General features: G+C 45.1%; 1 protein-coding gene across 4 annotated transcripts in view; it reads left to right on the forward strand.

Annotated features, from left to right (window-relative positions):
- The window catches only part of LOC140725323 (cilium assembly protein DZIP1L-like), a 274345-nt gene that overhangs the window by 203074 nt on the left and 56656 nt on the right, over window positions 1-14615 (forward strand). For all 4 annotated transcript variants that reach the window (XM_073040644.1, XM_073040643.1, XM_073040642.1 and 1 more), the window contains exon 16: window positions 8473-8650. In XM_073040644.1, the coding sequence (XP_072896745.1) occupies window positions 8473-8650 (178 nt within the window). The remainder of the gene's footprint in view (window positions 1-8472; window positions 8651-14615) is intronic.

A 14615-nucleotide genomic window follows, 5' to 3' on the forward strand; every position in this document is an offset into this window, starting at 1 on the left:
ACTCCTGACTATTCTAGACGGCCTTCCTGCCACTCCTGACTATCCTAGAATGCCTTACTGCCATCCCTGACTATCCTAGAAGGCCTTACTGCCACTCCTGACTATTCTAGAAGGCCTTACTGCCATCCCTGACTATCCTAGAAGGCCTTACTGCCACTCCTGACTATTATAGACAGCCTTACTGCCACTCCTGACTATTCTAGACGGCCTTACTGCCACTCCTGACTATCCCAGAGAGACTTACTGCCACCCCTGACTATTCTAGAGATTGTTACTGCCACTCCTGACTATTCTAGAGAGCGTAACTGCCACTCCTGACTATCCTAGACAGCCTTACTGCCACTCCTGACTATCCTAGACAGCCTTACTGCCACTGTTGACTATCCTAGACAGCCTTATTGCCACTCCTGACTATCCTAGACAGCCTTACTGCCACTCCTGACTATCCTAGACAGCCTTACTGCCACTCCTGACTATCCTAGACGGCCTTACTGCCACTCCTGACTATTCTAGACGGCCTTCCTGCCACTTCTGACTATTCTAGACAGCGTAACTTCCACAGTTGACTATCCCAGACAGCTTTACTGCCACTCCTGACTATTCTAGACAGTGTAGCTGCCACTCCTGACTATTCTAGACAGCGTAGCTGCCACTCCTGACTATTCTAGACAGCCTTACTGCCACTCCTGACTATCCTAGACAGCCTTACTGCCACTCCTGACTATTGTATACAGCCTTACTGCCACTCCTGACTATTGTATACAGCCTTACTGCCACTCCTGACTATTCTAGACAACCTTACTGCCACCACTGACTATTCTAGACGGCCTTACTGCCACCCCTGACTATTCTAGAGAGCGTAACTGCCACTCCTGACTTTCCGAGACAGCCTTACTGCCACTGTTGACTATCCTAGAGAGCCTTTCGGCCACTCCTGACTATCCTAGACAGCCTTACTGCCACTCCTGACAATTCTAGACAGCCTTACTGCCACTCCTGACTATCCCACAGAGACTTACTGCCACCCCTGACTATTCTAGACAACCTTACTGCCAATACTGACTATCCTAGATGGCCTTACTGCCACCCATGACTATCCTAGACGGTCTTACTGCCACCCCTGACTATCCTAGACGGCCTTACTGCCACTCCTGACTAATCTAGACAGCCTTACTGCCACTCCTGACTATTCTAGAGAGCGTAACTGCCACTCCTGACTATCCGAGACAGCCTTACTGCCACTGTTGACTATCCTAGACGGCCTTACTGCCACTCCTGACTATTCTAGAGAGCGTAACTGCCACTCCTGACTATCCGAGACAGCCTTACTGCCACTGTTGACTATCCTAGAGAGCCTTTCTGCCACTCCTGACTATCCTAGACAGCCTTACTGCCACTCCTGACAATTCTCGACAACGTAGCTGCCACTCCTGACTATTCTAGACAGCCTTACTGCCACTCCTGACTATCCCACAGAGACTTACTGCCACCCCTGACTATTCTACTCAGCCTTACTGCCACTCCTGACTATTCTAGACGGCCTTACTGCCACCCCTGACTATTCTAGACTGCCTTACTGCCACTCCTGACTATCCTAGACGGCCTTACTGCCACTCCTGACTATCCTAGACGGCCTTACTGCCACTCCTGAGTATTCTAGAGAGCGTAACTGCCACTCCTGACTGTCCGAGACAGACTTACTGCCACTCCTGTCTATCCTAGACAGCCTTACTGCCACTCCTGACTATCCTAGACAGCCTTACTGCCACTCCTGACTATCCTAGAGAGCCTTTCTGCCACTCCTCACTATCCTAGACAGCCTTACTGCCACTCCTGACTATCCTAGACAGCCTTACTGCCACTCCTCACTATCCTAGACAGCCTTACTGCCACTCTTGACTAGCCTAGACTGCCTTACTGCCTCTCCTCACTATTCTAGACTGCCTTACTGCCACTCCTGACTATTCTAGACAAACGTACTGCCACTCCTGACTATTCTTGACAGCCTTACTGCCACTCCTGTCTATTCTAGACGGCACATACTGCCACTCCTGACTATTCTAGACAGCGTTACTGCCACTCCTGACTATTCTAGACAGCCTTACTGCCACTACTGACTATTCTAGACGGCCTTACTGCCACTCCTGACTATCCTAGACAGCCTTACTGCCACTCCTGACTATCCTAGACGGCCTTACTGCCACTCCTGACTATTCTAGACAGCGTTACTGCCACTCCTGACTATTCTAGACAGCCTTACTGCCACTACTGACTATTCTAGACGGCCTTACTGCCACTCCTGACTATCCTAGACAGCCTTACTGCCACTCCTGACTATCCTAGAGAGCCTTTCTGCCACTTCTGACTATCCTAGACTGCCTTACTGCCTCTCCTCACTATTCTAGACTGCCTTACTGACACTCCTGACTATTCTAGACAAACGTACTGCCACTCCTTACTATTCTAGACAACTTTACTGCCACTACTGACTATCCTAGACGGCCTTACTGCCACTCCTGACTATTCTAGACGGCACTTACTGCCACTCTTGACTATCCTAGACGGCCTTACTGCCACTCTTGACTATCCTAGACGGCGTTACTGCCACTCCTGACTGTCCTAGACGGCGTTACTGCCACCCTGACTATTCTACTCAGCCTTCCTGCCACTCCTGACTATCCTAGAATGCCTTACTGCCATCCCTGACTATCCTAGAAGGCCTTACTGCCACTCCTGACTATTCTAGACAGCCTTACTGCCACTCCTGACTATTCTAGACGGCCTTACTGCCACTCCTGACTATTCTAGACGGCCTTACTACCGCTCCTGACTATTCTAGACGGCCTTACTGCCGCTCCTGACTATTCTAGACAGGCTGACTGCCACTCCTGACTATTCTAGAGAGCGTAACTGCCACTCCTGACTATCCGAGACAGCCTTACTGCCACTGTTGACTATCCTAGACAGCCTTTCTGCCACTCCTGACTATCCTAGACAGCCTTACTGCCACTCCTGACTATCCTAGAGAGCCTTTCTGCCACTCCTGACTATCCTAGACAGCCTTACTGCCACTCCTCACTATCCTAGACAGCCTTACTGCCACTCTTGGCTATCCTAGACTGCCTTACTGCCACTCCTGACTATTCTAGACTGCCTTACTGCCACTCCTGACTATTCTAGATAAACGTACTGCCACTCCTGACTATTCTAGACAGCCTTACTGCCACTTCTGACTATTCTAGACGGCCTTACTGCCACTCCTGACTATTCTAGAGAGCGTAACTGCCACTCCTGACTATCCGAGACAGCCTTACTGCCACTGTTGACTATCCTAGAGAGCCTTTCTGCCACTCCTGACTATCCTAGACAGCCTTACTGCCACTCCTTACAATTATAGAAAGCCTTACTGCCACTCCTGAGTATTCTAGACAGCCTTACTTCCACTCCTGACTATCCTAGACGGCTTTACTGCCGCTCCTGACTATTCTAGACAGGCTGACTGCCACTCCTGACTACTCTAGAGATTGTTACTGCCACTCCTGACTATTCTAGACGGCCTTACTGCCACTCCTGACTATCCTAGACGGCCTTACTGCCATTCCGGATTATTCTTGACAGTGTAACTTCCACTCCTGACTATTCTAGACTGCCTTACTGCCACTCCTGACTATTCTAGACAGCCTTACTGCCACTCCTGACTATTGTAGACAGCCTTACTGACACTCCTGACTATTCTAGACAAACGTACTGCCACTCCTTACTATTCTAGACAACTTTACTGCCACTACTGACTATCCTAGACGGCCTTACTGCCACTCCTGACTATTCTAGACGGCACTTACTGCCACTCTTGACTATCCTAGACGGCCTTACTGCCACTCTTGACTATCCTAGACGGCGTTACTGCCACTCCTGACTGTCCTAGACGGCGTTACTGCCACCCTGACTATTCTACTCAGCCTTCCTGCCACTCCTGACTATCCTAGAATGCCTTACTGCCATCCCTGACTATCCTAGAAGGCCTTACTGCCACTCCTGACTATTCTAGACAGCCTTACTGCCACTCCTGACTATTCTAGACGGCCTTACTGCCACTCCTGACTATTCTAGACGGCCTTACTACCGCTCCTGACTATTCTAGACGGCCTTACTGCCGCTCCTGACTATTCTAGACAGGCTGACTGCCACTCCTGACTATTCTAGAGAGCGTAACTGCCACTCCTGACTATCCGAGACAGCCTTACTGCCACTGTTGACTATCCTAGACAGCCTTTCTGCCACTCCTGACTATCCTAGACAGCCTTACTGCCACTCCTGACTATCCTAGAGAGCCTTTCTGCCACTCCTGACTATCCTAGACAGCCTTACTGCCACTCCTCACTATCCTAGACAGCCTTACTGCCACTCTTGGCTATCCTAGACTGCCTTACTGCCACTCCTGACTATTCTAGACTGCCTTACTGCCACTCCTGACTATTCTAGATAAACGTACTGCCACTCCTGACTATTCTAGACAGCCTTACTGCCACTTCTGACTATTCTAGACGGCCTTACTGCCACTCCTGACTATTCTAGAGAGCGTAACTGCCACTCCTGACTATCCGAGACAGCCTTACTGCCACTGTTGACTATCCTAGAGAGCCTTTCTGCCACTCCTGACTATCCTAGACAGCCTTACTGCCACTCCTTACAATTATAGAAAGCCTTACTGCCACTCCTGAGTATTCTAGACAGCCTTACTTCCACTCCTGACTATCCTAGACGGCTTTACTGCCGCTCCTGACTATTCTAGACAGGCTGACTGCCACTCCTGACTACTCTAGAGATTGTTACTGCCACTCCTGACTATTCTAGACGGCCTTACTGCCACTCCTGACTATCCTAGACGGCCTTACTGCCATTCCGGATTATTCTTGACAGTGTAACTTCCACTCCTGACTATTCTAGACTGCCTTACTGCCACTCCTGACTATTCTAGACAGCCTTACTGCCACTCCTGACTATTGTAGACAGCCTTTCTGCCACTCCTGCCTATCCTAGAGAGCGTTTCTGCCACTCCTGACTATCCTAGACGGCCTTATTGCCACTTCTTACTATTCTAGACGGCCTTACTGCCACTCCTGACTATCCTAGACAGCCTTACTGCCACTCCTGACTATTCTAGACAGCCTTACTGCCACTCCTGACTATCCTAGATGGCCTTACTGCCACTCCTGACTATTCTAGACAGCCTTACTGCCACTCCTGACTATCCTAGACAGCCTTACTGCCACTCCTGGCTATCCTAGACGGCCTTACTGCCACTCCTGACTATCCTAGACAGCCTTACTGCCACTCCTGAGTATCCTAGATGGCCTTACTGCCACTCCTGACTATCCTAGACAGCCTTACTACCACTCCTGACTATTGTAGACAGCCGGACTGCCACTCCTGACTATCCTCGACAGCCTTACTGTCACTCCTGACTATTCTAGACAGCCTTACTGCCAGTCCTGAGTATTCTAGACAGCCTTACTGCCACTCCTGACTATCCTAGACAGCCTTACTGCCACTCCTGACTATCCTAGACAGCCTTACTGCCACTCCTGACTATCCTAGACATCCTTACTGCCATTCCTGACTATTCTAGACAGCATTACTGCCACTCCTGACTATTCTAGTCAGCATAGCTGCCACTTCTGACTGTCCTATACATTAATACTGCCACTCCTGACTGTTCTGGACTGCATAACCGCCACTCCTGTCTATTCTAGTGAGCCTTACTGCCACTCCTGACAAATTGAGGAGGTCCTGTAGTTTTACTTCAGGTGGCTTTTGTCTTCAGGGTTGTACAACAGCTTCTTTTCTCACTGTTACCATCAGGAAGGAGGTTCAGAATCCTGAAGGCACACACTCAGCGATCAGAAACAGCTTCTTCCCCTCTGCCGTCAGATTTCTGAATGTGCATTGAACCCATGAGCACTACCTCTCTACCTCTTTGTTGTCTTTTTGCATGACTTATTTCATTTTTCTTTAATAAAATATATATTTATTATAATTTACAAATTTATTGTTGTGCATTTCAATATACTGCTGCCACATAACAACAAATTTCATGATGTGCCAGTGATATTGAACCTGATTCTCATTCTAAATCTCCACTGCCATCAGGTTCTTGGACTGACCTGAAAATCTGTAACACTACCCCTGACTATGTTTCTTTCTCTCTGTCGGTTTGCATTAGTGTCTTTAAGAAGATGGGTCTCGGCCCAAAGCGTTGGCTGTTTTCTCTTTTGCATAGATGCTGCCTGACCTGCTGAGTTCCTCCAGCATTTTGTGTGTGTCGCTGGGATTTTCAACATCTGCAGATTTTCATGTATTCGTGTCATTATGTTTATTTTGTACCAAAGTAGACTTTTCTTTCTAACATTGTTCTCTTCTGTAAAAAATGTGCATGATTTTTGTTTAATTTATATTTTCGTGTGAATGCTGTTTATATGATGTATGGTACCTGTGATTTTTCTGCAAAGAAGTTATACTTTGCACCTGGACATACAGTGCATGTACTTATGCCCAGTAAAATATAAGTTTGACCTTTTTTGTGTAAGCTATGTATAATTTAATTAAATATAACTTATTTGTCATGGTTCATGTACAGTACTACTGTTGCAAAAAGCTAATTTTCATGGCATTTATACTCCATGTACATATGCGATGACAATAAACTTGAACCTGAACTTAAATTATCATCAAATTGCTGAACCTCATAAGCAGTCTACCTTCATCTTTATCATCACGATGAAGCGGATACGATAGGGTCTCTGGATATGACAGGGTCTTTAAGAGGCTTTTAGATGGGTACATGGAGCTTAGTAAAGTAGAGGGCTATAGGTGAGTCTCATAATTTCTAAGGTAGGGATGTGTTCGGCACAATTTTATGGTCCGAAGGCCCTGTATTGTGCTGTAGGTTTTCTGTGTTTCCACAATGTTTAGCTCATGGAATTTCTTGTCTTCAGGTTCCATTCTGGGAATGACTTCGGTTAGTGGTTAATCAGCACATCCATTGCTTGATTGTTCTCATCAACCCATAAGCTCAAGCGCTCCTGCAGATGCTGGAAATCTTAAGCAGCACAAACAAAATGATGGAGGACCTCTGCAGGTCAGGCAGCATCTCTGGAAGGGGATTGAGAGTCAATGTTTTGGACCAAAATCCTTCATCAGGACTGAAAAGGAAGGGGGCAGAAGCTAGAGTAGGTGGAAAGAGGGGATGGAGTAGGTGATAGGTAAGTGTAGGTGAGGGGGGAGGTGGACAGGAGAGGAGTGATGAAGTACAAAGCTAGGAGGAGGTAAGTGGAAGAGGTAAGTGGAAGAGGTAAAGAGCTGAAGAAGGAAGACTCTATTAGGAGAGGATGGTGGACCATAGGGAAAAGAATGGCCATTCCCCATTCTGTTATCCTCTTGCCCCTTCTCTTCTCCTCACATGCTCATTACCTCCCTCTGGTTCCTCTCCTCCTTTCCTTTCTTCCATGGTCCAGATCTCCTGGCTTGTCACACACTACATTTATCTTCCCTGTTACTGCCACATCGTGCACTGTCCAACAGCCCCTCGTCGAACGTTCTCCTTAATGGTGAATCCTGAACCCTGGCACAGTACAGGAAGGCACATGACCACCTCTAGTGCCCTCCTGTACTGTGCCTCAGTATACGTGGGGAGTTTCATTGATCTTGTTACTTGTATTTCTTGTTCATCTGGAACCAGCTAAAACTGATGTATTGAAAGAAAATCTACTAATGACTTAACAGTGAAATTTGTAAATTTGACTTAAAATTATTGATTGCAAGTTATTTTTATTCCAAAGAAAGACCTGTGTGAACAAGTATACAGGGCAAACAGAATAAATGTAGTTCTGATACACCCAGAGTGTATCTGAGGAAGTGTGGCTGTGTCTCCTTCCTCCTTAATAGAACATAGAACATAGAATAGTACAGCACATTACAGGCCCTTCGGCCCACAATGTTGTGCCGACCTTCAAACTTAAGGTAGTACATGCTCAGCAAAATGCACATGTTTTTGCCAGTTGGGGTGGTGCAGAAGTATTATGAGCAGTAGCTTTGTAAAAATACATGGCTATCTTTATAGATCTTATCTTAACTGAAGTTAAATTATTTTATACTGCAGATAAGATGGAGAGACTCTGGGCATTCATATTGAAAGTCCTAAACATTTAACAAGTATTGGACCAGGAGTTTCTAAGCATGGGAATAGTAATGGCCATGTCTTTGTTGCATTGTAATATTTCTACATATTGAAGCATGCAACCCTTCTCTGCCAATTCCTCAACTCAGGGGCCAGATTGTGCCAATTATGCAATTAATTGTGTTAGCGTCTGATGAAGTAGTCTCCAGTAATCCCAATAATTTTTTCTATTCCTCCATCCGGTTACCTCACTGATAGTGCCACCCACATCAACCATCTCTGCTTTCTCTTTGCAGTTGTCAGACGATGAGGAGAGTGAGCTTGACATCTCATCCATTGAGGATGTGTCGGAAGAGTTTGCCTCTAAAGTGCAGATGATGAAACCTGTGCCTGTGCCAGCGCCGAGGCAAAGTACTGAGCCGTCTCTTTCTCAAGGAACCAGTGTCTGGAGCTCGTTGGCCAGCAGAGGGGCAGGTTGGTAGCGAAAACTACCTGCATGCTGAACCTAACATTCAACCAACGGGAAAAGACTTTGGGGGGTTTTTTTGGCATGTTTTTTCCGCATGTTTTTTGCATGATTTAATAACAGTAATGTCAATTTTATACATTGTAATTTGCCATTGATTAAGGCATTTCTCAGATATAGGCAGTGTCAAAAGATTTATTGTACATTTATATATGTGTGTTCTGAAAGAAAATTGTGAAATTTATTTTTATATAGCCTTTTTGATACTTTGAGTGTAATTTCCTTAAGAGATAGTGTTGTGCGATGTAATATTGCCATATTTATTAGAAAACGTTCTCTTCCTGTCAGCTGTTCCACTAAGACACTTTGCCTTGTATCTGAATCTCCAACATCATCCCCCACTTCCTGCACAAAGCTAAATTAGAGGACCTCTATCTATAGCCTAGTTTCACAATGACCAATATTGTAGTGAATTTGAACCAAGTTCAACAGTGCCACATGTATCTATGCCTTTTCATGACAGACATCTCTCTGGGTTGAAGATTACTCATCGGTAGGGTAGTCAGGACTGATTTCCTTCTTTCAGTATTGGTCCTTGGCCAGCATTTCCCCTCGCAGTAAGATGTTTGAGCAGTGAAATTCTCCTCTGTTTCTTCCACTGTTTTCCACATAGGGTGTTTGCAATATACCATTTATTGGAACAATATTCTTTGCAGACAGTAATCAGAAGGGTACTCTGCTGAACTTCATCACAAAATGATAGACTGTAGTATAGGACGGTATAACTGCAAATATAGGGTAAAGATTCATACCATCACTTTAAAGTAACGCACCCTATTCACTGCTTACACCTGACTTGTGTATTAATGGGTGGTTTATTGGACATATCAGATTATGAACAAAATCTTTTGGGACCAGTCTGTTGGGGAGAGGAATGTTGTTAGTTGATTGTATTACATTTTATATAAAATTTTTGTATAAGGTAAGTGCACTGATCCCACTGATGGTCTCATAGGGAGCAGAGGCAATATAGAGGCCTCTATTCTTTGGGTCCATTCACCCGCAATTTTTTCCTCAAGCTTCTCTCTCCACTTTGCCCAGTGCACTTGCCCATTAAAATATTCTAAAATTGTTGTGTGAAATAATAAAAAATGCAGCTTAATTTATTGCTGCTTCAGATGCTGTGAAAATAAATGGTACAATTCAAGAAAATTCATGCCTGCTGGTTTAGTTGCTGGAGTAAGCATTCTAATGGTTGGAAGACTTGGACTAAAAATGTTGGGAAAAACCCCATGAATCATGAACCTTTACCTTTTTATAAAGAGTTTATAACATTGTGCCTGGAATCTTAGATTACTTCTGACCTTAATCATGCATTCCTACAAGATGAAAGTACACTGAACAAAAGTTAAGACTGTAAGAGATATAACTTACTCCAATAAATCATGTGATTCAAAAGTGAGGAATGAGATTCAGTCCTTTGCAAGGGGGGACATAGGATCAGGAGAAGTGGAGTCTGTGTGGATAGAATTGAAGAACAGTAAGGGCAAAAGGACCCTAATGGGTGTTGTCTTTAGGCTACCAAACAGTAGCATGGATATTGGGTGCAAGTTGACTAGGGAGTTAACATTGGCATGTGGCAAAGGTAATGCCGCAGTAGTTATGGGGGATTTCAACATGCAGGTGAACTGGGAGAATCAGGTTGGTGCTGGACCCCAGGATAGGGAGTTTGTAGAGTGCCTACGGGATGCATTCTTGGAACAGCTTGTATGAGAGCCGACCAGGGACAAGACTATTCTGGATTTAGTGTTATGTAATGAACAGGATTTGATAAGTGATCTTGAAGTAAAGGAGCCATTAGGAGGTAGTGATCATAATATGATAAGTTTTTATCTGCAATTTGAGAAGGATAAGGGCAGCTCGGAGGTGTCAGTGTTGCAGTTGAACAAAGGAGACTATGGAGCCATGAGGGAGGAGCTGGCCAAAGTTAACTGGACGGATATCCTAGCAGAAAAGACAGTGGAACAGCAATGGCAGGTATTCTTGGGAATAATGCACAAGGCGCAAAATCAGTTCATGTCCCGGAGAAGGAAGGATTCAAAGGGGGGAAAGGGGCCACAGTGGTTGACAAAGGAAGTCAGAGATTGCATAGCATTAAAAAAAAGGAAGTATGACAGAGCTAAGGTGAGTGGGAGGACAGATGATTGGGAAATTTTTAAGGAACAACAGAACTTAACTAAAAAGGCAATACAGGGAGAAAAAATGAGGTACGAACGGAAGCTAGCCAGGAATATAAAGGAGGATAGCAAAAGCATTTTTAGGTATCTGAAGAGTAAGAAGATAGTTAAGAACAATGTTGGACCCTTGAAGAATGAATTGGGTGAAATTGTTATGGGAAACAGAGAAATGGCAGAAGAATTTAATAAGTACTTTAGATCTGTCTTCACTAAGGAAGACACAAGCAATCTCCCAGATGCATGGATGGGCCAAGGACATAGGGTAACAGAGGAAATGAAACAGATTGACATTAGGAAGGAAACGGTGATGAGTAGACTGATGGGACTGAAGGCTGACAAATCCCCAGGTCCAGGTGGTCTGCATCCTAGGGTACTAAAGGAGGTGGCCCTGGAAATTGCGGATGCATTGGTAATCATTTTCCAATGTTCCTTAGATTCAGGATCAGTTCCTGAGGATTGGAGAATGGCTAATGTTATCCCACTTTTTAAGAAAGGAGGGAGGGAGAAAACAGAGAACTATCGACCTGTCAGCCTAACATCAGTAGTGGGGAAGATGCTAGAGTCCATTATTAAAGATGAAATAGTGGCATATCTAGATAGCAGTCATAGGATTGGGCCGAGCCAGCATGGATTTACCAAGGGTAAATCATGCTTGACTAATCTATTGGAGTTTTTCGAGGATGTAACCAGGAAGTTAGACAAGGGAGATCCAGTGGATGTAGTGTACCTCGATTTTCAGAAGGCATTTGATAAGGTCCCACATAGGAGATTGGTGGGTAAAATCAAAGCTCATGACATTGGGGGGAAGATATTGACATGGATAGAAAACTGTTTGGCAGATAGAAAGCAAAGGGTAGCGGTGAATGGGTGTTTCTCGGAATGGCAGGTGGTGACTAGTGGGGTGCCACAGGGCTCAGTATTGGGACCACAGCTGTTTACGATTTACGTCAACGATTTAGATGAAGGCATTGAGAATAACATCAGCATGTTTGCTGATGATACTAATCTGGGTGGCAGTGTGACATGTGATGAGGATGTTGGGAGAATTCAGGGTGACTTGGATAGGCTGGGTGAGTGGGCAGATACTTGGCAGATGACGTTTAATGTGAATAAGTGTGAGGTTATCCACTTTGGGAGTAAGAACGGGAAGGCAGATTATTATCTGAGCGGTGTAGAGTTAGGTAAGGGAGAAATACAAAGAGATCTAGGAGTCCTTGTTCATCGGTCACTGAAGGTGAATGAGCAAGTGCAGCAGGCAGTGAAGAAGGCTAATGGAATGTTGGCCTTTATTACAAAGGGAATTGAGTACAAGAGCAAGGAAATCCTCTTGCATTTGTACAGGGCCCTGGTGAGACCACACCTGGAGTATTGTGTACACTTTTGGTCTCCAGGGTTAAGGAAGGACATCCTGGCTGTAGAGGAAGTGCAGCGTAGATTCACGAGGTTAATTCCTGGGATGTCAGGACTGTCTTACGCAGAGAGGTTAGGGAGACTGGGCTTGTACACACTGGAATTAAGGAAATTGAGAGGGGATCTGATTGAAACATATAAGATTATTAAGGGATTGGACAAGATAGAGGCAGGAAATATGTTCCAGATGCTGGGAGAGTCCAGTACCAGAGGGCATGGTTTGAGAATAAGGGGTAGGTCATTTAGGACAGAGTTAAGGAAAAACTTCTTCTCCCAGAGAGTTGTGGGGGTCTGGAATGCACTGCCTCGGAAGGCAGTGGAGGCCAATTCTCTGGATGCTTTCAAGAAGGAGCTAGATAGGTATCTTATGGATAGGGAAATCAAGTGATATGGGGACAAGGCAGGAACCGGGTATTGATAGTAGATGATCAGCCATGATCTCAAAATGGCGGTGCAGGTTCGAAGGTCCGAATGGTCTACTTCTGCGTCTATTGTCTATTTATATCGTGTAGGCATTGGCAGTATGGTTATTACTAACAGGCTGCTCTATTGCTTTGAACTTTGGAACAGCAGACTCGGGAAGCAGTATTATGAGAACAGAGCAGGTTCATCTGAGGCTCCTGTACATCTCTCTTGTACCGTTGCCACTTTTGATGGTGTAACTACCACACTTCCTGTTTGTTTCCAATGTCCCATTGCATGTTGATAAATTCCTGGATGGAGTTGTGCTTTGAATTTTCCTTTGTCAGTCACAGAGATAATAAGGTTCATGATCTGCTCAGTGGGGCTTAAGGTTGTGACAGATTTTTGGGGGAGCTTTTTAATCTTTGCTGATGGTGGGACAGTCCAATCATGAGTTCTCTGCCTGATTTCCATCACTATTGAAAGGAAAATCAAGTGCAGCATTCAGTTCACTGCCCTTTTGCACTCTCTCATTGCCTGTTCCACACTCTTTGTCTCCATGAGAAAAACAATTTTGTTTCACCCTTCCAGGTTCTTTACAAACTTATGAATTGCTGAACCCTTTTATGGATAATTACCTTGCACAGTCCCAACTTATCTTTGACTCCATGTAAATGCCTTTCCTACCTCATCTTTCCCATCCATCATCAAGCCTCCCCTTTCACCTAGGTGATGGAGAGAACGGCACAAAAGCAGGCTCTTCAGCCCATCTAGACCATGCTGGCCATCAATCCCTTATTTATACTAATCCTACATTAATCCCTTCCTTTTATTCTCCCCACATTCTGATCAAATTCGCTCAGAATCTACCACTTATTAATTCATGTGTCTTTGGGATGTGGGAGGAAGCAAGAGTACCTGGAGGGGAATACACACGTTCACAGGGAGAACGTGCAAGCTCCACTCTGACGGTACCCAAGGTCAGGTCTGGGCCAGGGTTTCTGGAACTTTGAGGCAGCGGCAAACAAGAGAAAATCTGCAGGTACTGGAAATCCGTGGAACACAAAGCTCTACTAACTGCCTGGCTGGATTTGTTATTTTGGTTGGTTGGAGGATACCTGGCCTTGTGTTGAGATGAGGATTCTGGCTCTTAACTTCTATTTTCATAGATGGATAAGTGCTTCCCTCTTGATCAACACTAATGGGAGGTCAGCACGAATGGTCATTTAATAACACCATCCCTGGGTTGTCATTTCCTCCACGCCTTTTCATGTAATTAAGGATCCTTGGCAAAGTGGCCATTTTATGATATTTCTCCAGATGAGGTGGTGCTGATTGATATCAAACCTGAAGAAGCCTTCACCGTGCCGCATCCAGTATGCTATGGTACCACGTGTCCTGGAACATTAATAACTGAGGTACGAAGCCACCCACTGCTCTTTGACTAAAGCCCGCCTTTCAAATTGTGTGATTTCACATAATGTTTGCACAATTCTGTCACTGAGTGCGATAGGAACAGAAGTCAAACAGTCACATGCCTATATTTGGAAAGAATTGCGTTTGGATGGCTAATGCTTTGTAGGAACGTTGCGGGAGAGGCCCAAATACTCAGCAGTGATAGTACTTCCTTAGCAACAGCTATTATGGTGCGTGTATTCGGTAGATTAGCCTGAGGAATAATTGGTGCTACAAACGATACTATTTCTCTCAGTGCACAACCCATCAGAGGTGCTTCTTCTTGTCCTGTTAATGCTAACCTTACCTTAGACATCATCTGATTCACCCGAGCCCCACACTGTAGTTTACTGCAAGTGTTGCACAGGTTGGTGCTTGTATTAGTCCCTGTAGGAGCTCCACACCTGAGTCAGTAGAATGATTAATGGTGATGCATTAAGAAAACTCACATTAGTTCATTTAATCTCCT

This window comes from Hemitrygon akajei, chromosome 3 (genome assembly GCF_048418815.1).
Source record: "Hemitrygon akajei chromosome 3, sHemAka1.3, whole genome shotgun sequence".
In the NCBI taxonomy this organism is placed as follows: domain Eukaryota; kingdom Metazoa; phylum Chordata; class Chondrichthyes; order Myliobatiformes; family Dasyatidae; genus Hemitrygon; species Hemitrygon akajei.